The sequence below is a fragment of the Chiroxiphia lanceolata genome, chromosome 29 (genome assembly GCF_009829145.1).
Source record: "Chiroxiphia lanceolata isolate bChiLan1 chromosome 29, bChiLan1.pri, whole genome shotgun sequence".
NCBI classification, from domain to species: domain Eukaryota; kingdom Metazoa; phylum Chordata; class Aves; order Passeriformes; family Pipridae; genus Chiroxiphia; species Chiroxiphia lanceolata.
The window spans coordinates 1,186,761-1,210,771 of record NC_045665.1 but is presented as its reverse complement, the minus strand read 5'-3'; the positions used below and the strand labels follow the sequence as shown (position 1 = coordinate 1,210,771).

The 24,011-nt window shown below is 58.5% G+C and overlaps 2 protein-coding genes across 3 annotated transcripts; both read left to right on the top strand.

Annotated features, from left to right (window-relative positions):
- Positions 1-1,512: 1,512 nt before the first annotated feature.
- On the top strand, positions 1,513-22,645 carry OTUD7B (OTU deubiquitinase 7B). The gene is made up of 12 exons (XM_032713214.1): positions 1,513-1,576; positions 7,284-7,428; positions 9,077-9,250; positions 9,359-9,577; positions 13,453-13,554; positions 13,947-14,074; positions 14,778-14,890; positions 15,510-15,637; positions 16,258-16,407; positions 17,010-17,124; positions 18,197-18,281; positions 18,898-22,645. Exons 2-12 carry the CDS (start codon positions 7,356-7,358, stop codon positions 20,182-20,184), a joined length of 2,574 nt encoding a protein of 857 aa, XP_032569105.1. The 5' UTR covers positions 1,513-1,576; positions 7,284-7,355; the 3' UTR covers positions 20,185-22,645.
- Positions 21,431-22,833, top strand: LOC116799855. 2 transcript variants are annotated; one of them, XM_032713304.1, is made up of 3 exons: positions 21,431-21,598; positions 21,629-21,789; positions 21,823-22,833. In XM_032713304.1, the coding sequence occupies exons 1-3, from the start codon at positions 21,447-21,449 to the stop codon at positions 22,518-22,520; spliced, it is 1,011 nt and encodes a 336-aa protein (XP_032569195.1). In that variant the 5' UTR covers positions 21,431-21,446; the 3' UTR covers positions 22,521-22,833. The 2 variants fall into 2 exon arrangements, with proteins under 2 accessions (XP_032569195.1, XP_032569194.1); XM_032713303.1 differs by having other exon boundaries at positions 21,629-22,833.
- The last annotated feature ends 1,178 nt before the right edge of the window (positions 22,834-24,011 follow it).

The following is a 24,011-nucleotide window of genomic DNA, read 5'->3' as shown; positions in this document are numbered from 1 at the left end:
GGGGAGAAAATAACCCAAATAAACACAAGAAGGCCCGTTTGGATCCAGAACCTCATCCTTCTGGAAGTGGCATCCCCGGGCAGCAGGGCCACAGGGCGTGCTGGGGACAAACCCTGCAGCCTGTGGGGACAAACCCGCGCACATCCCGTCCCTTCTGTGCTGGACAATTCCTGCCCGGACACACAAACCAACCCTTTGTGTGGGACACAAACAAGGGCAGGCTCCTGGCAGGACACAAAGGCAGGATTGAGCTCCGGGATCAGCTGAGCCCTGCGCATGACAGGCCCTGTTTGCCACTGGTGGCCACGGGGGCTCTCCCACCTGTGCTTTTCCCAAGGGAAAACCGGGAAGGCCGAGTGGGAGATGAACCAGAGGGCAAATACACCAGCAATGGCTCTGTGGGACCTGTGCCAGGACTTCCCAGCACCAGGCCCCTCGGGTTCGGCACAGCACCAAGGCACTGCCCGCCTGCTTCCGTGGGCACCTACGGCACAGGGAATTCCAGGCCCTCAGCACAGGGAATTCAGGCCCTTGGCACAGGGAATTCCGGGCCCTCGGCACAGGGAATGCTGGGCTCTTGGCACAGGGAATTCCAGGCCCTCGGCACAGGGAATGCTGGGCTCTTGGCACAGGGAATTCCAGACCCTTGGTGCAGGGAATTCCAGGTCCTTGGCACAGGGAATTCCAGACCCTTGGTGCAGGGAATTCCAGGTCCTTGGTGCAGGGAATTCCAGGCCTTTGGCTCAGGGAATGCCAGGCCCTTGGTGCAGGGAATTCCAGGTCCTTGGCATAGGGAACGCCGGGAACTCAGCTGGGAGACACGCTGTCGGAGAAAGCGGGGGTGGCAGTGGCTTTCCATGGCAGGGAAAGACATTCCTGGTGGGAATAAGGCTCAGGGGAGTGGGTGCCAGCCCCCTTGGCCTCTGGGGTCGGGGGCTCAGCCCAGGGTGGGGGTTCTGGCCCCACACAAGCCCCCAGAAAGGGGAGGGAGGGCACAGATCGCACACGGGAGGGTTCAGGTCCCACACGGGGGCCTCGGGCCCCACTCCGGGTGTTACAGACCAAATACAGGGGGTTCGAGGCCCCTCACAGGGGTTACAGACCCCGCACAGGGGGTGCAGCCCCTCACCAGAGTCACAGACCCCACAGCGGGGGTGTCAAGGGGTCTCACGGCCCTCACCAGGGTCTCGGACCCCACAAGGGGGTCCCGGGGGAGTCTCGGGGGGTCGGGGGGGGGGGGGTCTCCGGCCCCCGCCCCGCCGCCAGGGGGCGTTCTGCCCTTCCCCGCCCCCGCGCATGCGCGGTGCCGCCGCGGGGGTGGGCGGGGCCGAAGGCTGGTGCTGCGCCGCCATTGGCCCAGTCCCGGCGGCGGCCCGCGTGCGCCGGCCAAAGCGTTCCGGGCGGGAACGGGGGCGGCGGCGCGTTCCGGGCGGCGCGTTCCGTTCCTTCCCCCCCCCCGCCCGTCCCCCCCCGCCCCGAGAGCGGCCTCGGCGGCGGCGGCGGCGGCGGCGGCGGCGGCGGGAGGGCCCGGGGGCCGCTCCGCTGCGGGCCGGGCCGGCCATGGAGCCGCGCGCAGGTAACGGCGGGGCCGGCGCGGCGTCCGGAAAGTTTTGTCGGGGCCGGGCCTTGGGATGGCGGGGGGGGGGGGGGGGAGGCGGCGGCGGCGCCCGCGGGGTCACGGCGCGGCCTCGGAGGCCGGGCCCGGGGGGGCGGCTCGGGGTGCGGGGGTCGGTGCCGGAGTGCGGGGTCGGCCCCAGGGTTCGAGTCCCGCCTCAGCCCGGGTTTCCCCCCCCCCCCCAACTCCAACCGCCCACGGCCGGGCCGGGGCCGCCCCCCGCCCGCTCCCGGTGCGGAGCCCCCCGGGGCTTCACCCCCCGCCGTTGGGGCTCCACCGGGGAGGGGGCGACCCCGAGTGCCCCCCCCCGGGGCCGGGCGGTGACGTTGCCCCGGGCCCGGGGATTCGGGGCCAAATCATTGCTTGTTTTCCCGGTGCCGCCGGGATATCCAGGGCCGGGCCGGGGGGTCGCGCCCGGGGTGGGGGTCCCTTCCCGAGTGCTGGAGATCCGTGAGCGGCCGCCGGGGCCGCGCTCGGCTCCTTCGGCAGCGGGACGCGAGCTCGGGGACAAGCGCGGAGTTTGCCGGTCCCGATCCAGGAGGAATCCGGGGAGCTCCTCGCGCGGCTCCGCGTTGTCCCCGTGGGCGAGGAGCTGCTCGAGGGAAACTCTGCTCCGAAGCCCCGGGAGTCGCCCCCGGGAACTGCCGAGGGGTGAGACCCTTGTGTGAGTGTCCGAATCTCGCCGGGATAGAGGGCGGCAGGGGGATGGAAAGAGGAGCCGTGTGCCCGAATTACTTGCAGTTCGAGACTCTCCTCTTCCTGGTGCCTTAATTTCGGTCGGTTCGGTTTTCTGCTGGAGCGTTTGCGGTAAATCTGTGCCGCTCGGTGCCGGGATGCGGCTCCGCTCTCGGGGGGGAGCGCTGGGAGATGCTCCCGCCCTCAACAGGTGCCTCGGCTCCCACAGCACCGAGTTACACCCTAAACCCATCCCTGGAAAGGACTGAAAAGTGGATTTTCCCGGCGGGAAGAGCCCTGGATCGAAAGGCTCCGGGGAGGAAACACGGAATGGGAGATAAGGCTGCCGTGGCCTCGATTGTGGAGGGGCCGTTTGGAGCATCCCCTGGGACAGGGGGAAGGACAGAGTGTGCCAGGCCTGGTGCTCCTGGAGATCCAGGGATTGGGCTGGAAATAGTTACGGCCTGGTTTAAGGAGAATTTGGCTCAAAGGGAATTTCCTCAGTGCAGCTGCCGAGAGGACCAAGTTTATTGTCAGTGCTTCAGAGCGGGTCCTTAGAGAATCCCTGTCATTCCTGGGAGCAGAGGAATTGATAACTAGGAGGGATGATGATGATGATGGGGCGGAGCCTGGATTTGGCAAAGCTGCTGCATTTGTGTTGGAGACTTTTTCAGCTTTTATCCTTCTTGGAGGTGTCATTCCAGTGGGTTCCTCAGCCCTAAGCTCAGGATGATCTGGGTGTTGGGAGGAGCCCGATTGTGTCTGGAGCACTGGGAAGCTGTTGGAGCTCTGGAAAACAGGATAAAGCCGTTATTTGGAGCACTGAAGCTTTATAAAAGCTGGACAACTTCTGTAACTCTCACTGTGACTTTCTCAGCCTGCCCTGACTCCTGAAGCACCAATGTGGTTTTAGGAACCCTTTTTCCCAGCTGGAAAAGCTCTGCTTGCAGGGATCATGTGCTGTCCTTTTGGGCTGTGCCAGAACTCTGCTGGAGGCTCCTGACCCTGTGGTTCCTGGAATGGTGAATCTCCCTGGAGAGCTGCTCGTACCAGGAGGTGTGACCACAGTGCCACATCCGGCCTGGCCGTAGCTGCCTGCCCCATCTGTGTCCCAAATATCCCTGTTTTTCCCCTCTCAGACTTCCTCCTGCACCCACAGCACCCTTCCTTCAGGCTGAGGGAGCTGGGGAGCTCGTGGGGTGTCCTGCACCGTCGGATTTATCGGAAATAACTGGGCTTTGGGCTTTGCTGATGGAGGTTCTGTGATGGTGGCAATGATGATGATGATGATGATGAGCCAGGTTGATTCCCACCCTGGATGAGGTGGGAGCTGCGTGGTCTGTGTCCATGCAGCCCCTGGTGGGAGCTTAGTGAGCACAGCACAGGTGTCAGGTCAGGTTGGGTTCAGCGCGGTCCCGCTAATCCCGGCGCGGCTGTTCTGGCGGCGTTAGGTAACCTGCCGGGCCAGGGCCGGGGTGTGGGATGGGATGGAGGCAGCTCCCACCATCCTGGGGAGCAGGAGGAAGCCAGGAACCTCCTCCAGGACCTTCAGGACCTGCTTGCTTGGAGCTGAGCCATGGGAGAAGCTCATTTTCCTCATCCCTGCTCTGTTAAGGCTCAGGTTGGGGCTGCTCCTCCGTCCCACCTGTGGGTCCTTCCATGGGCCTTTCCCTGGAGCCAGGGGTGCTGCAGGTGTCCCCAGTGTCCCCCTCCTTAGCCCTGAGCGCTGCCAAATTCCAGGGATTTGGGGGATTTGGGTTTGCGGGTTCCATACATGTCCACTGGCCGCTCTGCTCCTGCAGCTTCCCAGTGCTGGGAGCAAAAACATCGGGATGGGTCTGGCAGGATCAAACCTCCCGTGGATTTGGGCAGCTCCTGCCTCACCTGCAGGTCCCCGAGGGCTCTGGGGGTCCAGCCTGGGGGTCCCTGTGTCCCCACGGGGCCAGGGTGTGGCAGAGGGGCCGGGCAGGGAGCAGAGCCCTGGGAGTGGAGTCCTGGCTCCCGACTCGGTTCCTGCAAAACATCACGTGGCAGATCCGGGGGAGAGACGTCAGAGTTTGCTGCTCCTAAAATATTTCTGGAAGTACCTTTATAAACACCCTGGAGCCGCTGGTTGTGGCTGACCTGGAGCTGGGATTTGACCCTTACAAAGACATTTATTTTCTGTTTCTGCAGCAGATGTTCAGCACGATGGAAACCTGACAAAATGAGGGAACTAAAGCCCCATAAATCCAGATCCTGGAACTTCCAATGGATCCGGTTTTGCTGCTCTGCAGTTGGTTCCGGTGAAATGCTTCAGCTCAGTGTTTTTGGTGGTTTATTTCCCCCCACGGTGGAGCTGAGGGACATTGAGCTCTTGGACCTTGTGTCCTCTGGAATTCCTCCCTCAATCTCCTAATTCCCCTGATGGCATCTGGGCAGGGAGTGTGGTCCTGCCCCTGCAGGGCTGGGATGCTCTGGGATGCTCCTGCTGAGTCCCTTCCCAGACCTGGCACTTGGAGCTGCTCTGGAAGAGGCCTTGAGGGAGTGGCAGCTCTGGGGGGTTTTATGACTTTCCCCTTGTTTTAGATGGATGTTCAGTGTTAAAGGTCTGAATTCCTATAGGGAAGGGTTTGCAGGCTGCAGGGATTGACTGAACCCAGCTTTTCCCACCACCTGGAAGGCTGGAGGTCGGTGCTGGTGCCAGGAGGGTCCATTGGAACATTGGGATGAGGCTCTCCCTCTGTTCCTGTGGGTGTGTGACCATGGAATAGTTGGGGTGAGGCTCTGGCTCCTTCTGGTCTGAGCCAGGGGTGACTCTGGGGTGGCTGATCCGTCGGGAGCATCGCTGTGCTCAGGCTCTGGGGAGGTGTGGGGGGATATTTGTTAAAATTTGCTAAAAATCCCGCTGGTTTGTCCTGCAGAGAACTGCCGGGATCACCGGGATCGCGGGAGCAACCGGCCTTAGTCCTAAATGCACCTTTTCCCCATCTTTCTGGTTGGAATGTGCCAGGAATGCTCACTCTGGATTCCATCCAGCCGGGATCCATCCCGGGGACTTCGGGGTCTGCTGGGCGCGTGTTCCCTTGCTGGGGGATGGATTTGAAGTTGTGCATCTCCTGGGGCTTGGATTTCCTGTCTGGGCTTGTATTTCCAACCTGCTCCAAAAGGAGGGAAGAGGAGAGGGCGCTTCCCTTCCACAGGGAAAGGAAATAATCACTAACACTGGGGTGGGGCCGTTTCTCCGCCCGATCCCTGATAAATCTCCCACAGTCCATCGCCGCCTCGTCGGACCCGGAGTTTTCCCTCTGTTTTCCCTGGCGTTTCTGTGCGCGCGGGAGTTCGGAATGCCGTGGATGAGGGGGGCGGGCTGTGCTGCTCATTCCCTCCCCAAACCTCCGCCCGAGTTTCCATTTTCCTTCGGATTCCAAACCCGCCCGCGGGAAGTTTGACCTGTTACCGCAGCAGTTCCGTCCCGGAGCCGCTCGCTGTTCCCGCGGCTCCTGCCAGAGATTACGGGATCCAAACGCGCGGCTCCTAATTAAGGACGTTGCCTAAATTGGTGGGGCGAGAGCAGGAGTTGCTGCCAAATCCCGCTCCCGGAACGCTCTGGGCTTTGGCGTCGCTCCTTCCGACGCGGCTCCGGGATCGCAGCTCCGGGATCGCGGCTCCGGGATCGCAGCTCCGGGATCACAGCTCTGGAATCACTCCAGTGGTGGAGGAGGAAAACGGAGGAGTTTTTCTGGGGCCAGGAAGCTGGTGATGACACCACTGTGAGAGAGTGGGAATGGTGTTTCCCCAGCAAAGCCAGGAAATTCCAGGTTAAAACCTGGATGTTTAACGGCTGCTCTTGGGGAGCTGGGTGCCCTTAGGGAATTTCACCCATCTTCAGGGATAATCTTGGAAAGAGACACTGGGGTGTTTTGTGCTTCCTGAAAAGAGATATTTTCCATGCTCCAGGAAATTTTATTCATCTTTAGGGATAATCCTGTAAAAGAGACTTCTTTTTCCCAGGCACCTGGAAAACAACCAGGTTTGTTTGTATTCTACATGATCCTGAAATTTCCTCTTTTGTTCCCAATACACCAGCACCTCCCTCTCCCAGCCTTCCCAATTCTTTTTCCCTCTTCTTCCAAATTTTTGGTTTGGGGTGAATTCTTTTCCTGGCAGTTCTGTTCCTTGATGGCAGAATTTTTATCCCAACCTTGAACTGCAGAGCCCCAAATCCGGTGGAGCACTTTGCCTGTCTCCCTTTCCCTTTCCCCCTCTGCCCCGAGGAATGTGGAAAATCAGGATTCGGAGGCATGACAGGAGCACACGCCTTCCCCAGGCTCAGAAACTGCCAAAATCCAAAGCTACAGAATAGATCTTTGGGTTTGCTGCCTTCTGGGAAGGAGCTCTGGATTGGGAAGGAGCCTGGGAAGGAGCTCTGGATTGGGAAGGAGCCTGGGAAGGAGCTCTGGGTTGGGGAGGAGCTCTGGATTGGGAAGCAGCTCTGTCTGGGCATTTATTTTCCCTGCAAGAGCAGTTGGGGTGGTTTTTTTTGTTTGAGTTTCATTTTTTTGTCTGGAAGGGAATTTTTAAGATTTGTTTTCCTTAGGACACATCTCCTAATTCCAGCATTTTGGCCTTGCTTCTCTTTCCCTGGCACGCAGCTCAGAGCGGGATGGGGCAGGGATTTGCTCCCTGTAAATGTCCAAGAGGAACTTCCTGCTTTCTCACTGCTCCCAAACATTCATTTCTTATATCATTTACTCCCAGCTCCTTATCCCTAACGCGGAAAGAAAAGCTCCACCACCTTTGAGATGAGAACTGGGTTTAGTTCCTGAATTTTCCAAGGAGATTCCCGTCGCTGGCGGAGCCGTTGCAGCGAAATGGGCGTTGTTCTCCCAGTTCCCAGTGAATGAACCGGCAGTCCTGGGGCACAGTTAATTCTAGGGGGGAGGTTTATGGCCTGGCTCCTCGTTTTATCCTCCACCACACGATCCATGGGCGCTGTTGGTGTCGTTCCCAGATTGATGCCGAGGAGCCGATCCGGCGCCGCCGACCCCGTCCGTGCGCGGCTCCATGAGCCACGGCCTCGGCTATGGACATCGTCCTGTCGGATTTTGTTCGCTCAACGGGGGCAGAGCCGGGGCTGGCCAGAGACCTCCTCGAAGGTAGGAAAGCTGGGAATAACTGGGGAAGAGCCAGGGACGGCTGATGGGGAGGAAAAAAGGGGTCGGGAAGAGGGCCCGGAGCTGGGGGCTGGAGCTGCAGGGCTGGGATAGGAAAATCCTGCCCTGGGGACGCTCTGCCTCGGTTTCTCCTTACACATCCCTTGGGTGATGGATTGCAAACGTTGGGAAGGAAAGGGCAGCAACCAGGAGGGTGGATTCCCTTCCTCCATCCTCTCCGTGTGCCGCCACGAGCAGCAAAACTGAAGGGTTTTTTTTTCTTTCTGTCAGCAGTGCCTTGAAAAAATTAAGGATTTTCTCCTTTATGTCAGCGATATCTTAAAAAAATGAAGATGTTTTTTCCATTTTAGCAGCAGTGCCTTCAAAAACTTTGGGATTATGGTTCTTTCCAGTGGCACTGCCTCCTGAAGGGAGGGATCATTGTGATCGTGTTCAGTGGGTGCTGCAGGTGATCCCTTTCTCCCTGTGCTCCCAACGGTGGGAAGGGTGCAGGAGGAAGGATCCCAGCTCAGTTTTGGGGCTGTGAAGGTGCTCGTGGGCGTTGCCTTTGGGTTCACGTTGGCCAGAGGGAGTGAGTCAATCCTGGGAATGCTGGGGGACACAGACACTGTGTGTGCAGAATTATCCCAGCTGGAATTAGAGCTGCAGGCCCCCCTGCCTGAGTTTTTTCCCATCATCCCTAGTTTATGCCATTCAGCTCATTTTTGCTGTTGCTTGAACCCAGGAGCAGCTGCTGCAGCAGCACCTGCTCCCAGCTGGGATTCCTGGCAGGAAGGAGTTCAAAGCCCTGAAATCGGTGCCAGAATCCAGGTCTTTAGGCAATTTTCTCCACCTTAGCTCGGCACTGGCAGCATCAATCCGTAGCTTTATTTTTCCTCTTTAAACTCTCAATATTGGCAGGTTTCAGAGCTTCACCCCTGGAATTTCGGGAGCCCAGCGTCGCCCTGGTGGAATTCGGGGTTTGGGCGTGTCTGAGTTCTGGTTCCTGGGTTTGGGTCACTCGGCCTCACGTCGGATCCTGTCTGTCAGAGGGAATATTTTGGTTTGTGATGGGAAAGGTTGAGTGGATTTTCTGTCCAACCTCCCCCCTCCCCAGGTTCCCGCTTGCTGCAGGAGTTGATTTATTTTGACAATGGCACTTCCAGCTCGTTTTGGTGACGCTGCTGTTCCTCTGGCAGCCTCGGAGGAGCTGACAGCTGCAGGGGTGGGAATGAGGGAAAACACAAGGATTTTCCTTTTTTGGGTGGTATTAGTGAAGCAGTCAGATAAATAGATGCATAAAGTGAAGTTTGAGGGCGAGGTGAACGATTTAAGTCGTGTTTTTCCGTCTGTGCTTTGAGTTCCCTCCACGTGTCAACTGTCTGGTGGCAGCGACAGGTCTGGTGGATCGTGGAACCCTGGAGTGGGTTGGCTCATCCTGTTCATGAGAGAATGAACAGAATTCATTCTCTCCCACGAGACCAGGTTGCTCCAAGCCTTGAACACCTCCAGGGATGGTCCATCCACAGCTTCCCTGGGCAGGCTGTGCCAGGGCCTCCCCACCCCGCGCTCGGTTTCCAGCGGGATGTTTAGGACCTGCCCGGTTTTCCGTGTTCTGCGAGGGTGACCAGTCCAATCCCTTCCCGTGCAGGCAAGAACTGGGACCTGAGCGCGGCGCTGAGCGACTTCGAGCAGCTCCGGCAGGTGCACGCCGGGAATTTGCCGCCTTCCTTCAACGAGGGCCGCGGTGCCCGACCCCCGGAGCCGCGGGAGGCGGCACGGCCGGGGCGGCCGCCCCTGCAGCGCCAGGATGACGTCGTGCAAGGTCAGTGTCCCGCAGCCAGGGGGTCCCTCAAACCTCCTCCTGCGCCACCAGACCTGTGGTGGCTTCCTTTTGCCCTGCTCAGGTGGGTTTCCTCTTCCCTCCCCCCAGAGAAGCGCCTGTCCCGAGGCATCTCCCACGCCAGCTCCACCATCGTGTCCCTGGCGCGTTCCCACGTCTCCAGCAACGGCGGCGGCGGCGAGCACCTGCTGGAGATGCCCATCTGCACCTTCCAGCTGCCCGACCTCACTGTGTACTCCGAGGAATTCCGCAGCTTCATCGAGCGGGATCTCATCGAGCAGTCCATGCTGGTGGCACTGGAGCAGGCTGGTGAGTGCTGGCTCTGTGCTGGTGGCATGTGCCATAAACAGTTTGGCAGTGGGACCCTTGGGAACACCCCAGGGTGTCACACGGATGCATATCCAGCAGGGAGTCATTCCATCCTTTTTATGGCCTGGTGCAAGGGCTGAGGAGGAGCTACCCCCTTTGCCCAGGGACACCGAGTGTAAATAGCCCAGGGCTGTTGTCACCACGCACAGATGAGTGGGGACACCCAAAAACTGGCATTGTCTCACTCCTGGAGCATTCCAGTGCCCTGCTCCATCCAGCCACCCCACAGAGAGACAGGGAAAAGGGAATTCCTGTGTAATACAGACAGCAGCTCATCCTGCTGACAAATCCAGGATTGATTTTGGACACAAGGTCGATGCTGCTGCTCCAGCACCCACTGGTTCACTGTGTGCCTGGGGAGGAAGCCCCTGCCAGGGCACATGGATTTGCTTTCCATCGGTCTCCTGAATTTAGATTTACAGCTCCCAGGGGATCTGTAAATAAGGTTGAGCTGGGGAATGGGAGAGACCTCCGTGTTGGCAGGGAAAAACCCCATCCCTGGCACCAGGACACAGGAGGGGTCTCGGGAGGGTCTGCACCCCCAGTTGTTCCTGTGGCTGCTGCACACCCTGGAAACCGTGTTTTCCTCTGGGATAACAGACACTTGGAGTGCCCAACCTCTCCCTCTCCTGCTCAGGTGTTGCTGTAACAAATATTCTCATGTTTTGGGAATGAGCACTTGATCCCAGCGATCCCGTTACACGGCACCGGCGCAGCCGCCGGGGCTGGTGCAGATAAACCCCGGATCCCATCCCAGCAGGCTCAGGGGGCTTGGGTTCCTGTGTCCCAGCACGAAGGGGGTGAGGGGGCTGGGGGTGGCTGGGTGCTCCATCCGTGGGCTGGGGGCACTTCCAGACGTGCTGGGACACCGTTAATGGGGAGGAATTTAGAGTTTCAGAAGACGCCTTTGGGAGACTCTGTGGGTTGTTATAAACGAGTGTTTGTCTGTAACAAAGGGCTGTAATGCAGCTATGAAATATTCCAAGCTGGATTCCAAGTAGGGTTTTGAGCGTGGTGCTGCGATCTAAGGAGACTCCCGTTATTAATTTAGCACGAGCCGTCCTTAGGGGATTAAGGAAATGTTTTATAGCCCAATAAATGTTCAGATCCTGTCCCTGTGCATCCAGAGATCCCATTACACCACTGTGGCAGAGTAGGTGCTTCCAAAGTGGCTGTAAATTGCAACGGGATCCTCTGGGAATGCCTTGAACATGCTCAGAGTGGTGTGGAAAGGTCTTGGTAGAGCTGAAACCTCAGCCCTCGCCGTAGCCTTGGTGTCCTTTGGCACAAACCCTCGTGGATCAGGCCTTGCCCTGTGTTGGGAAGCTGCAGAGTGGGTTCAGTCGTGGCACATCCCTGGGACACTCCCTCATGTGATCACCCAGTGATCCATGAGAGTGGATTCCCAGTAGCCTTAGGGGAGCCATTTGGGTTTTGGATGAGACAATTCTCATTTCAGGCTGGGGAGGAGCTGCCGGTTCCTCCCCACTGCCGTGACCTGTTCGGGTGGCTCCTGCTGGAAGAAACGATGGGATTTCCCCAAACACACCTTTGGGTGCAGGTCCTGATCTGGTGTTCTGTGGGGTGACACTGGACCCCGCAGGGCTGTGCTGGATGCAGAGGGAGCCTCTGGATGCTGATGGATTTTCCCAGCGTGCAGATCTGCCACCGCCGCTCTGGGAAAGACCCCTCGTGCTCCTGAATCCAGTTGTCTTCCCTGCAGAGCTCTCAGGGGTGTTTCCTAAGAACCACACGCAGAGAAATGTGTTGTTTTCAATCCTTCTGCGCGGCCTCTTGGCCTTTCCGCCGCCTCGACGGGAGCAAAACATCGGGAGCGCAGGGTTGGGCTGCGGTTCCTTTGGAGACGACTTCTCTTGCATAACCAGAGTGGCTACAAACACTCGGGCCCAGAAATACCTCCCCAAGGTGTGTCCCCTGGGATGGCACCCAGCCAGAGGTTGCACAACCTCCAAAGTGCCAACCGAGACTCCCAGCTCCACGGAAAGGGGCATCAGATGCTCCAGGAACGGGGGGGAAGTGGATCAAAGGGGTCCCTCGGCAGCGTTTCGGGGGGGGGGGCAGCTGCTGTGAGGCGCCGCCTTCGCTCCCCTGGCCCTGGGCCACTTGGCCCAGGCTCCCGACTCGGCCGTGCCAGGAGCTGTGTGGAGGGAACAGCCGGCTTTTCCATTGTCCCCGGGCTCGGTGTGGAACACTTCCAGCTCCAGAGGGTCCCTCTCCCGGCGCAGGGGACAGGAACGACCCACCTGCATCACACCGGGCTCGTGGGGTTGTGTTTTCCCGTGTCTAGGGGTGTTTAAACCCCGGTTTTCTGCGCTTAGCTCCTCCCTGAGGCTGTGCAAACCATTTCCAGCAACCCCGTGTCTGCATGTCGGGATCTCTGGCAGGGACTGGGCTCAGGAGGAGGGAGAGGCTCCTTGGAAACGCTGGGAAAGGGCTGGTTTCCTGCAGGAGCAATTTAAATACAACTTGCTGGAAGCCTGAACAGCCTTTTCCAGCCAAAAACCTGCCTGTTGCACGGGATCCAAAAACTACTGGGGAACGAGGCAGCCAAGGAGGGGTGTCGAGGGCAGGGCAGGGTGAGACACAGCCTGGGGGGTTCAGAGTCCTGATCCAGCCCCACTTTGCTCCCTCAGGAAGGGCTGGACCTCCAGGCTGAGCCTCCAGCCACACTGGGCTCGCTGGGCATTTTTTCCTACCTTCTATTTTTAGCTGCTCTCGAGTCAAATCACCACAATGACCCAAAACTCGCGGTTTAAAGGGCACAAAGCGCCGTCAGTTTGTGTTTGTAGCAGGAAAGCTGCTGGGATCAGCAGAAATCCCACAGTGTTCTGCCTGAAAACCAGTGAGCAGGGAAAACCAGGCTGTGAGAGGGTCAAAACTGGAGGGATTTGGTTCCAAGAGGCAGAAAAATGCTGGTTTTCCCTGGACAAGCTGTTTGTGCCGGGTGCTTCAGGAGGCATTTTCAGCCTGATGGGCTTTTTGGGGAGGGAAATAAGAGAGATGGGGGAGAAACAAGCAGAGGAGAACTGGTCTGGGTGGAAGTCCTGTCTCCTGTTCCTGTTTAATTCTGATTTGGGTGACCCTGTTCAGGCCCTTTCCTGGCGTCCCCTGGAAGTTTTACAGCTCCAACCTCCCCTTTTTGTTGCTTTATCAATGTCTTGACTCTTCCCCCCAGCCCTGGGACGGGTCTGTCCCTGTTCCCCAGCCCTGGGACGGGTCTGTCCCTGTTCCCCAGCCCTGGGACGGGTCTGTCCCTGCTCCCCAGCCCTGGGACGGGTCTGTCCCTGCTCCCCAGCCCTGGGACGGGTCTGTCCCTGCTCCCCAGCCCTGGGACGGGTCTGTCCCTGTTCCCCAGCCCTGGGACGGGTCTGTCCCTGTTCCCCAGCCCTGGGACGGGTCTGTCCCTGTTCCCCAGCCCTGGGACAGGTCTGTCCCTGCTCCCCAGCCCTGGGACGGGTCTGTCCCTGTTCCCCTGCCCTGGGACGGGTCTGTCCCTGCTCCCCAGCCCTGGGACGGGTCTGTCCCTGTTCCCCAGCCCTGGGACGGGTCTGTCCCTGCTCCCCAGCCCTGGGACGGGTCTGTCCCTGTTCCCCTGCCCTGGGACGGGTCTGTCCCTGTTCCCCTGCCCTGGGACGGGTCTGTCCCTGCTCCCCAGCCCTGGGACGGGTCTGTCCCTGCTCCCCAGCTTGTTCAGCTGGTTTTTGTCCTCATTGGTGGTTTTGGAGGGATTGAGCCCCCCAGTGCCCCCCAGTGCTGTGCTGTGCTGTGGTTTCATGCTCTCCCACATTTCCCAGGGCGCCTGAACTGGTGGGTGACAGTGGATCCCAGTTGCCAGCGGCTGCTGCCCTTGGCCACCACCGGTGATGGGAACTGCCTTCTCCACGCCGCCTCCCTGGGTAAGGCTGGGCTTAATCCATGGGGAAACAACCAACTGGCCCCAGGGGCAGAGCCCAGGTGGGAGCAGGACCCAGCATCTCCCATCTATTCCCGTGGGAAACGGGGATGCTGCTGCCCCTCCAGGCCTCAGCGGTGTCAGTGCATGAGCAGTCGTGGGGCTCAGGCTCTATGGGAGCAGGATGGGTTGAAGGGAAGGGGCTGCCAGCAGCTTGTGTGCTCCTCAGATCCCTCTCCCTGTCTGTCTGGCGAGTTTCCCCAGAATCCTGCAGGAAACGTGGGATAACGGAGTCACCCCTCACCCAGCACATCTGCACGGGCTGTGGGACATCAGCGGGTTGGAGGGTGTGATACCAGCCCCTCCTGATCCTCCTCTCCATCCTTCCCCCTGCAGGAATGTGGGGCTTCCACGACCGGGATCTCATGCTGCGGAAATCCCTCTACACCCTGATGGACAAGGGAGCGGAGCGGGAGGCGCTGAGGCGGAGGTGGCGCTGGCAGCAGACGCAGCAGAACAAGGAGGTGGGAGCCCACTGAGCGTCGGTTTGGGCCCTCTTTGCCAAGGAGAAAGTCCTGGGAAAACACCCCGTGGGTTTGGGAGGCGCTTTCCTGTCAGGTGTGGAATTTTGGGCAGCTCCCTGGTGGTGCCCCCGGTGAGGTGTGTCCTGCAGTCAGAGCTGAGAGGGGCTTGGGACGAGTGACAGGCAGGGGAACGGGTTTAAATTAAAACAGGGGAAGTTTGAAGTAGTACTGGGGAGAACTTCTTCCCTGTGAGGGTGGTGAGGCCCTAGCACAGATTGCCCAGGGAAATGTTCAAGTGTTCCATCCCTGGAAGTGTTCAAGGCCGGGTTGGACGGTGCTTGGAGCAACCTGGACTAGGGGGAGGTGTCCGTGCCATGAAAGGGATGAGCTTTAAGGTCCCTCCCAAGCTGCTGCCTTGAGGAAAGGTGGATTTCCTGAATCCAACCCTTGGAGCAGGCTTTAGACATTTGTGCCATTGGACCAAACCAACATATGCTGTAGCTAAAGCCTGGTGGGATGGAGGTGCCCTCAGGGCTGTGCCAGCCGGGGCCGTGCCCCACTTTCAGGGGTGTGGTGCAGAACACGTTGATTATTTTTGCATAAATCCTTAGAGAAAAGTTGTGCCGTGGGTATAAACCAGCGCTGGAGCGACTGGGGAGAGATTTCCTTGGAGGATTTTGGGTTCTGTTTGCTGTTTTTTCAGTCTGGGCTGGTGTACACGGAGGAGGAGTGGCAGAAGGAGTGGAACGAGCTGATCAAGTTGGCGTCCAGCGAGCCCCGCGTGCACTACGGCACCAACGGCGGCGGCTGCGGCGGGTGCGTGAGTGCCCAGAGGCAACAACACAGCCAGGGGAGAAACAGGGAATGTCCTCCCTCAGGGCACAGCTCGGGGTGCTGCCCCAGGGCAGGGGGCAGGGCTGGGGGGCCGCGTTGGGCCGGCTCGTTGGGGTTTCGGGGGGAAAAGGAAGGGTCACGAGGAAGCACGAGGCCCACGGAGCATCTGAGGAAAGGATTTCGGTGCTGCACGGCCTCTTCTGTGGGGCAGCACATGGACTGAACAGGGAATGCACATTTTCCTTGTGTTTCCTCGTGTTGCTGGCTCTGAAATGAGGGAATAACCCAGAGCTGAGAGTTTCTGCCTCTTGCTCTGTTTCAAGGGCACTTCATTGCTGCAGCCGTCCTGGCAGCTCCTACCTGGGAGGCCCCTTAGATAAGGGACTCCCAGCAGTGCCAGGCAGCAGCTGGGCGTTTCCTGGGCACAAACCCTTGCTTTGGAGCAGGACATTTTAGGGATCCACATCTAAAACCCCAAATTAGCGCTGAGATCAACCTTTAGTGCTGTCAGTCCACCTCTTCGTGGCTGCCTCCAAAACCTCCTCCTGGTGTTACAAAACAATGATTGAATATCCAGAGGGTGAAATTCTTCTTCCCCAAGGGTGGAGAGCTCAGAAGAGCCAGTGTACGAGAGCCTGGAGGAGTTCCACGTCTTCGTCCTGGCCCACGTGCTGAAGAGACCCATCGTGGTGGTGGCAGACACGATGCTGCGGGACTCAGGGGGCGAAGGTGAGACCTGCCCTCTCTTCCCAAAGCCTCTCTGACCTGTCTGTGCTCAGGGTCCACCTTTCCTCTCAATCCCATGTTTTCACAAGGGCTCTTTGCCCCTGAGGCCGGGTCTGGTGTCGGGAGCAGCACACGGGGAACGTTCACCTGCTGCAGGTGAACCCCTGGAAGAGCCAGGGCCCAGCTCAGCTCCCAGCCCTGTTTCTGCTGCTTTAAGAGCATCCCCATGAAGATTTTTCTTTTTTCTACCTCACTTGCCCCCCACACACATGTAGAGATGGGAAATTCTGTTCCCTGCATGGTGGATTTTCCACCATCACCTTCAGTTCCCTGTCAGAGAAGGTCAATCATTTTCCATCACTCCATGGGCAAAGTTTGTCTTGTGGGGGAGTGAAGAGGGGTTTTTTATAGAAAATGCCATTTCATTCTGCACTTTCCACCCTCCTGATGTAAAATAAATGTCTGGTTTGGGTTGTGGTTTTGTTTAATGTCCCTTGAGATGATGGATAATTGCAGCTGAGACCTCAACTGAAGCGAACGGCTCGTTCTGGAGCAGTTGTGGCACAAACAACTCTCAATTCTTGAACCTGTGATCAGAACTAACCATCTTGGTTTTTTCCCAGCATTTGCCCCAATTCCCTTTGGAGGGATCTATCTGCCCCTGGAAGTCCCAGCCAACAAATGCCACCGGTCTCCATTGGTTCTGGCTTATGACCAAGCCCATTTTTCTGCCCTGGTCTCCATGGAGCAGAAGGAAAACACAAAGGATCAAGGTAAGGGATGAGATCCAGGTGAAAAAAGCACTGAAGGAGTCCCATGGAGGAGGATTTGGGGGTGCTGGGGGGGAAAAGCTGGGCAGGACCCAGCAACATGCACCAGCAGCCCAGGAAAACAACAGTGTCCTGACCTGGGAGCCCTTCCAGTGCCTAAAGGGCCTCCAGGAGCTGAAGAGGGACTTGGGACAAGGACATGGAGTGACTGGACAAGGGGCAGTGGCTTCCCACTGACAAAGGGCAGGGTTAGATGGGATATTGGGAAGAAATTCCTCCCTGGGAGGGTGTTGAGACCCTGGCACAGGTTTCCCAGAGAAGCTGTGGCTGCCCCATCCCTGGAGGTGTCCAAGGCCAGGTTGGACAGGGCTTGGAGCAACCTGGGCTAGTGGAAGGCATCCCTGCCTGTGGCAGGGGGTGGGACTGGATGAGCTTTAAGGTCCTTCCACCCCAAACCTTTCCATGATGCTCCGACAATTCCATGATCCCAGGCACTGGCAGTCACTGGGATTTGCTGTGATGCTGTTCCCATCAGAAAGGTGGGCTGTGAGTGTGGGATATTTGTCCTTTTGGGCTGTAAACGTGGTGTTTCTGTCCCGGGGCAGCCGTGATCCCTCTGACAGACTCCGAGCACAAGCTGCTCCCGGTGCACTTCGCTGTGGATCCTGGGAAGGAGTGGCAGTGGGGGAAGGACGACAGTGACAACGTCAAACTGGCCAGGTTGGTGATCTACAGGGGATCCAGGGTGGAGATCCATAGGGAATCTGGGTTGGTGATCCACAGGGGATCCAGGGTGGAGATCCATAGGGAATCTGGGTTGGTGATCCACAGGGGATCCAGGGTGGAGATCCATAGGGAATCTGGGTTGGTGATCCACTGGGGATCCAGGGTGGAGATCCATAGGGAATCTGGGTTGGTGATCCACAGGGGATCCAGGGTGGAGATCCATAGGGAATCTGGGTTGGTGATCCACAGGGGATCCAGGGTGGAGATCCATAGGGAATCTGGGTTGGTGATCCACAGGGGATCCAGGGTGGAGATCCATAGGGAATCTGGGTCGGTGATCCACAGGGGATCCAGGGTGGAGATCCATAGGGAATCTGGGTCGGTGATCCACAGGGGATCCAGGATGGAGATCCATAGGGAATCTGGGTTGGTGATCCACAGGAGATCCAGGGTGGGGATCCACAGGGGATCCAGGTGATCCACAGAGCAGAGTGGTCAGGGCTGGAGGGGTCAGCCCTGACCCCAGCTGGGATTTCTTGTGCTGGACAGAGGTTGGGCTTAGGGGATGACACTGCTCTTGGGGATGGAGCAGCTTTTCCTTCATTCTCCTTCACTTTGGTATGTTTTGGGTGGGGCTGTGACATCTCCTGAGCTCCATTCCCACACGGTAAAGAGGTGGTGCCCCAGGTCCTGGAGCTCCGGGCTGGGTGTAGCAGTGGAGGATCTTCCATCATATTTCCACAAAAAAAGGTGTATTTTTCCATTCCCCACCAAATCCCTGTGCTGTGGGCCCCTGGAGAGGGGAGAGTGGTAGCCACCAGACCCTACCTGGCTCGGGTTGGACTTTGGGCAGGTCTCACCATGGTTTGGTCCCAGCATTTGCTGTTGCTGAGGCGGAAGAAGCGTTTTAATTCCAACATATGAGAATCTGATTTCTCCCTCTGGTGTTCCACTGTTTGGAAAGCTGCAAAAACACAGGGAATAACGTAAATACAGGGGAAACCCAGGTGGGAATTGGAAACTGGGCCCTAACTTGTGTTTCCCTCCCCCCCCGTGGTGACACCAGTGTGACGCTGTCGCTGGAGGCCAAGCTGCACCTGCTGCACAGCTACATGAGTGTGAGGTGGATCACGTTGCCTTGTGACACGCAGGTAAAGGGACCAGGGGGATCTTCTTTACCTGTGAATTATTTACCCCTCCTCTCCGCAGGGCAGCTGGTGTGGGGCCTCACCTGGGGGGCTCTGCCTGCCGGATTTGCAGCTGGTTCTGCTCTGAGTGGGGAAGTGACTCGGTTTGGTGGGTGGGCACCTCTTTCTCAGAGCTTTCCATGCCTGTTTTCACTCTTCACACCACCCAGAAGCCCTGGCTGGTGTGAAGAGTGTTCCCTTCCCCTCAGGGCAGGGAAGGGGACACTCCATGCTCCAAACAAACAGGAGCTGTTGGTTTACAGCCACCTCGAGACTGGGACCAGGTATCTTCCCCCCTCTTCACTGGCTTTGCCCCTGAAACCTCGAGCCAGTGGAGATGTTACAGAACCCCAGAATAGAGTCATCAAATCATAGAACAAAATCATAAAGTCCCAGAATATCCCAGCTTGGAAAGGTGCCACGGGGATATCTGTGGGTGTGCAGGGCAGCATCGCTCGGTGTCTGAACGTCGTCCCCTCCGTGCTCCAAGCAACATCACCTCCTTTGCTTGACATTCTGCGTGAAAATCCTTACCAGAGGAATTCCTAGAGTTTGATATTTGGCTTTCCTTCTTCCCCAGGCACCTCTGGCCCAGCCGGAATCCCCCACGGCCTCTGCAGGGGACGACGCTCGTTCAGCGGCAGAGTCGGGCGAGTCGGACAAGGAGTCGGTGTGCAGCAGCTCTGCCAGCAACGGGGGCGTGAGGGCAGGCAAGGACAGGGAGAAACCAAAGAAAGAGCGGGAAAAGGAGAAGGAAAAGGATAAGAAACGGGCAGACTCGGTGGCCAACAAGCTGGGAAGCTTCGGGAAGACTCTGGGCAGCAAGCTAAAAAAGAACATGGGGGGCTTGATGCACAGCAAGGCCGTGAAGGGCGGCCTGAGCAACGGGCAGGGAGACACCCTGGAGAAGAAGAAGAAAGGGTCCCTGAAGGCACGGAAAGGCAGCAAAGAGGAATGTTCCCCAGGAGACTTGGCAGCTCCCACGGAGAAGGCGTGCCCGGGGAAAGCGGCCCCGGAGAAGGCGCCGGATCCCTCCAAGTACAGCAGCGACGTGCGGCTGAGCCTGAGCATCCTGCGCGCGGCCATGCAGGGCGAGCGCAAGTTCATCTTCGCCGGCCACCTCAAGACCAGCACCCGGCACCAGTTCCAGGAGGAGATGATCCAGAGGTACCTCCTGGACGCCGAGGAGCGCTTCCTGGCCGAGCAGAGGCAGAAGGAGGCGGAGAAGAAGGCGCTGGGCAGCGCTGCCCCGGCCAAGAAGCCGGAGGGGGACGCGGGCGCCCACCGGGGCGAGGAGGTGATGCCAGGCCCCGTGTTCCCCCAGCTGCCCCCCGCCTACCCCTCCCAGCCCCTGGAGCAGGCCCTGGGCGCTAAAATAGCCGCTTTTCCCGCGGGCTATTCCGGCGTTTTCACCTTCCCCAGGCCCTCCGTGGGCAGCGCCGAGGGGCCGCACCCCCCCGGGTGCCCCGAGGGCCGGAGGCAGCTGGCGGGGGGGCCCTGCGGGAGCCTCCCCCCCTATGCCACCTTGCCCCGGCACCACCAGGCCCGGCCCGGCCCCCCTGGCCCTGCCCACCCGGGCAGGTTCTCCCCCATGGACATGGACATCCAGCCCCCCTTCCCTCCGGAGTGTGAGGGCTCCGGCTGCCTCCCCCCCCCCAGCAACGGCTGCCGGGAATTCCTGGAGCAGGACAAGGGGGGAACAGCGGATAAAACGAGGAGCCGAGCCCTCTACAGCATCCAGCAGACCAAGTGCAAACAGCCCAACTGCAGCTTTTACGGACACCCGGAGACTGGGAATTTCTGTTCCTGCTGTTACAAGGAGGAGCTGCGGCGCCGGGAGCGGGAGGCGCTGGTGCACAGGTTCTGACGCTCCCCCCACCCCCGTGCGGATCTGGGACCCCTGGAACACGGGGAATGCAATAATATAGATCCATTATGGTTTTATACACCCCCCGCCCCCCCTTCCCGGGAGCGGGCGATCGTGGGATTGGGCTGGTGGGATGGAGGGGGCTGCAGGAGGGAGAGGGCAGGGGACAACCAGCCCTCGCTTTCCCGGAGCCCCTGCGAGGGAGGAGGAGGATTCCCAGGGATGGCTTGGGACAGCGGGGGCTGCTCGGCTCGGAGCACAGGGTGAGGGGGGAGAATTCCTCAAAAACTCAATAAACCAGACCAAAGCTTTGGGAGCTGGGGGGGGGAGGGTGAGGGGGGGCAGCCCCCGCCGGGTCCTTCCCGTCGCCCCCCGACCGCCCGGGACGGAGCGAAAACGCCCCAGTTGGAGCGTCACAAACCTTTTAATGGAGTTTTTTAACACTGGTTTTATTCTGTATTTCTTCTTGCTGGTACTGAGCGACGGTCGGAGTTGGACGCTGGTGGGGTGGGGTGGGTTCGACTCCCCCTGCCCGGCCCCGGGATGGCTCCGAGCGCTGGGAGGGCGGGCTCGGGCTCTGCCCTCCCCCACGGGCTCTTCCCCCGCCCCTGACGGGCTCAGCTCTGGTTTTAAAATGCTCTTTTTAAACACTTCCTGGGGCAGGGGGAGCTCCCAGCGCTCCAGGGGTTGGAGCTTTATTTTCCCGTGTGGAAGCCCCAGCCCGCGGGAGAACCGAAGGTCGGAGTCTCCTGCCAGGAATTCCCGCCGGCGTGGGGCAGATCCCCCCAGGGCAGGGGGGGATCAATCCGAGGGGGTCTCATAACTCTGTACTTGAGCACAGCTACTCTGTACTACCTCTGATCCCGATTAACTCGGCTCCGTTGTGCTGAGCCACCAACTGACCTTTAGGCTGCGGAATTAATCCATATTTTTGATAACAGGGCTAAAAAGCGGAACAATAAGGTAAAATCCTCCCGTGACTAATGTCCCACGGCATTCCCAGCCCCATCCCGGCCTCCCCCTCACACCCCCCCCCCCGCCAGCTCCCAGGGTGGGATTCACTTTAGCACTGCGATGTTTGCACAGAATTCCTTGGGTTTTTTGGTAACTGCAGCTCCCAAACCGGCCCCAGTCCTGCACAGAGCGAGGTGCAGCGCTTCCCATCACATGGAAATAAAACAGGAGTTCTATCCGTCAGCCCGAGCTTTACAACATTCCCTTGGTTTTATTTTGGGGTTGGGTTTTCCTGAAGGCACCAAACTATGCAAGCTCCCTCTCCCGAGCTGCTCCTGCCTGTGGCCCTTCCTGGGAGAAGGGATAGGGGATGGGGTGGAGGAGCTGGAAGGGTGCTGAGCTCGGGGCTCACCCGACGCCTTACGCTGGGCCCTACAACTGTTAACCTAGACCTAAAACCCCCTTGAATTAAGGCCTTTCCTACACCTAACCCCCCCAGATTAAGACCTTTCCAAGTGGCATCCCAACACTTTGAATCCACCCAACAACACTCCTTTGCCCACGAATTTTCAAATCCGAATTTCAAACGCCCCAGGGGTGGTTTGACTCCAGGTTTAAGTCGTTTCCCCTGGTTTTATGAAATCCCTGAAGCTGTGGGACAGAGTCGGTGCTCCTGGGGGGTCACTCCTGCTCCCTCTGGCTCCTCTGGCCTTGGAACAAAGGCCAGAGAGGGCAGCTTTTCCCTCAAACTGCAGGAATTCCAATGGACTTTACCCCCGGGACAGGGATGTGCCACAGGCTCTGCCCCTGCTTGTTTCACCCCGGATTTTGAGCCGAGATGGTTTAAAACCAAACCTTTGACTGTTGTGTGGGCACTTGGGTTTAAGTTCCAGTTTCCCATGTTCATTTTTCCCCAAATCAGAGCAGCAGCTTTATTTTGGGGTTGGGAATATCCTCCAGCTGTGCCGGGAGCTCTGGGAGCAGGGATGCCCCATGGCACAGGGGGGAAGGCAGGAGGCGACATTTCACTGCTGGTTCCTCGAGTTTTGGGAGAATTTCTCTGCAATTTGGTTAAACCCATCCCGAGGGATGCTGGCTTTGGGTGGGGGTGGGAAGTGCCCGGACCCGCTCGCTGCTTTATTGGGTTTGGGGGGGGGGGGGAGAGAGGGAAAATGCAGAAAACCTGGAGGAAAAGCACCAAACCTGCCCCGGGGAGGGATTTTTCCACTGGGATGGGGACAGGGAGGCTGCAATGTGACCCCAAGGTCAAACTAAGTGCACTTACTGGTGTGGTTGGAATTCAAATCGCTGCCATCGGATCCTGGTGGAAGAAAACTTTGTCTTTCAGGGTGTGTAAAACCCGTTCTTGGGATTTTCTTTGATTTTATTAAATGAGATTCACCTTTGCCGCTCCCCGACCCCCTCGGCGGGGGAGGCCAGGGCAGCTTTGGGTCTCACTAACTCTGAGTGACCTGAATTAATTCTGCAGTGGTTTATTCACAAAAAAAAAAAAAAAAAAAAAAACAACAAAAAACAAAACCAACCTTTTTTTTAATTATTATTATTATTATTAATTCCGTATTAATTGGTGATATTCGGCCTCCTGGTGAGCAGGGCTGGAGCGGCGCGGTCGGGCTGTACCTGCGGCCTCGTTGTGCTGCCACAGACTCACTGACAATAAAAACCTTCAGCTGATGCACCTGGGCAGTGCTGAGGCTCCTTCCTCCCCTCACCCCTCCTGGGGACCCCAATTCTCTCCCAGGGCTGCTCCTCATCCCCTTCTCCATCCCCAAAACAGCTGATGCACCCGGGCAGCACTGAGGCTCCTTCCTCCCCTCACCCTGGGGGTCCCCAATTCCCTCTCTGGGGCTGTTCCTCATCCCCTCCTCCATCCAATTATTGGGATTTTGGGGGGGTTTTTTGTCCACTGAGGAGCACAGTGTCCTCTCTCCCGGGGAGCGGGTAAGTTCCCCTTCTATTCCTTCTATTTCCTTCTATTCCATTTATTCTGTGATTCCATTTCTGCACCAATTCTGGGCTTTGATTTAAAAAAGAACCCCGTAACCACCCCTCCCTCCTGTTTCTGTCTGTCCTCGCTGATATTGAAGCCTTTTCCCCAACTGCATCCCAAGGACCACCTCAGGATAAAATCCAGGGATAAAATCCAGCTGCCTCCCAGCATGGGCTGTCCAAATACTGAAGCTTTAAATGGTTTCAGAAAGAGGAAAACGGGGTTTGGGGGTGGTTGGAGATGGATTGTGGGAGGTGGGGCCCTGGGCACGGCTTCCCGTGGGATTTCTGTGCACTGGGATTTTCTCTCCCAGCTCCTGGTGTTTTCCCTTCCTCCCGGTGTCGCCAGTGGCTGCTCCGTGCCCGGTGCCACGTCTGTGCCGGACGATTTTCCTCCAGGATTTTTTCTGCTGGGGTGGCCCGGGCTGACCCCGCGCTGGCAGTGGAGCAGCTCCCGGCTCAAAGCCTCCAGGAAATTCCTCTCATCTGCCAGGTGCCGGAGCCAAAATCCCATCCAAGCCCCCGGGATCCTCCGCCAGGTGATTCTCCTGCAGGAGGAAAACTGGGGCACACGAGCTGCAGCCCCCGGGGCTGGGGCTGCCCCAAAAATCTGGGGGGAAATACATGAAAAAATGGGATTTGGAGCTCCAAATGTGCTCTGGTGGGTTTTCCACGAGCCTGGGTTGTGTCAGGATTTACATCCCCGTGTGCTGGTGCTGCTGCCTTGGCTCCCTTGGGGTTTGGGGGGCCCGGGGTTCTCGTGGCACCTGGGGGGTGGCACAGGTGGCCCCAGGGCTACCATCCACCTGCCGCCGGGTGCGGGGTGGTCGAGGCGGGGGCCGGGTGGGCCCGGCTCGGGAGCC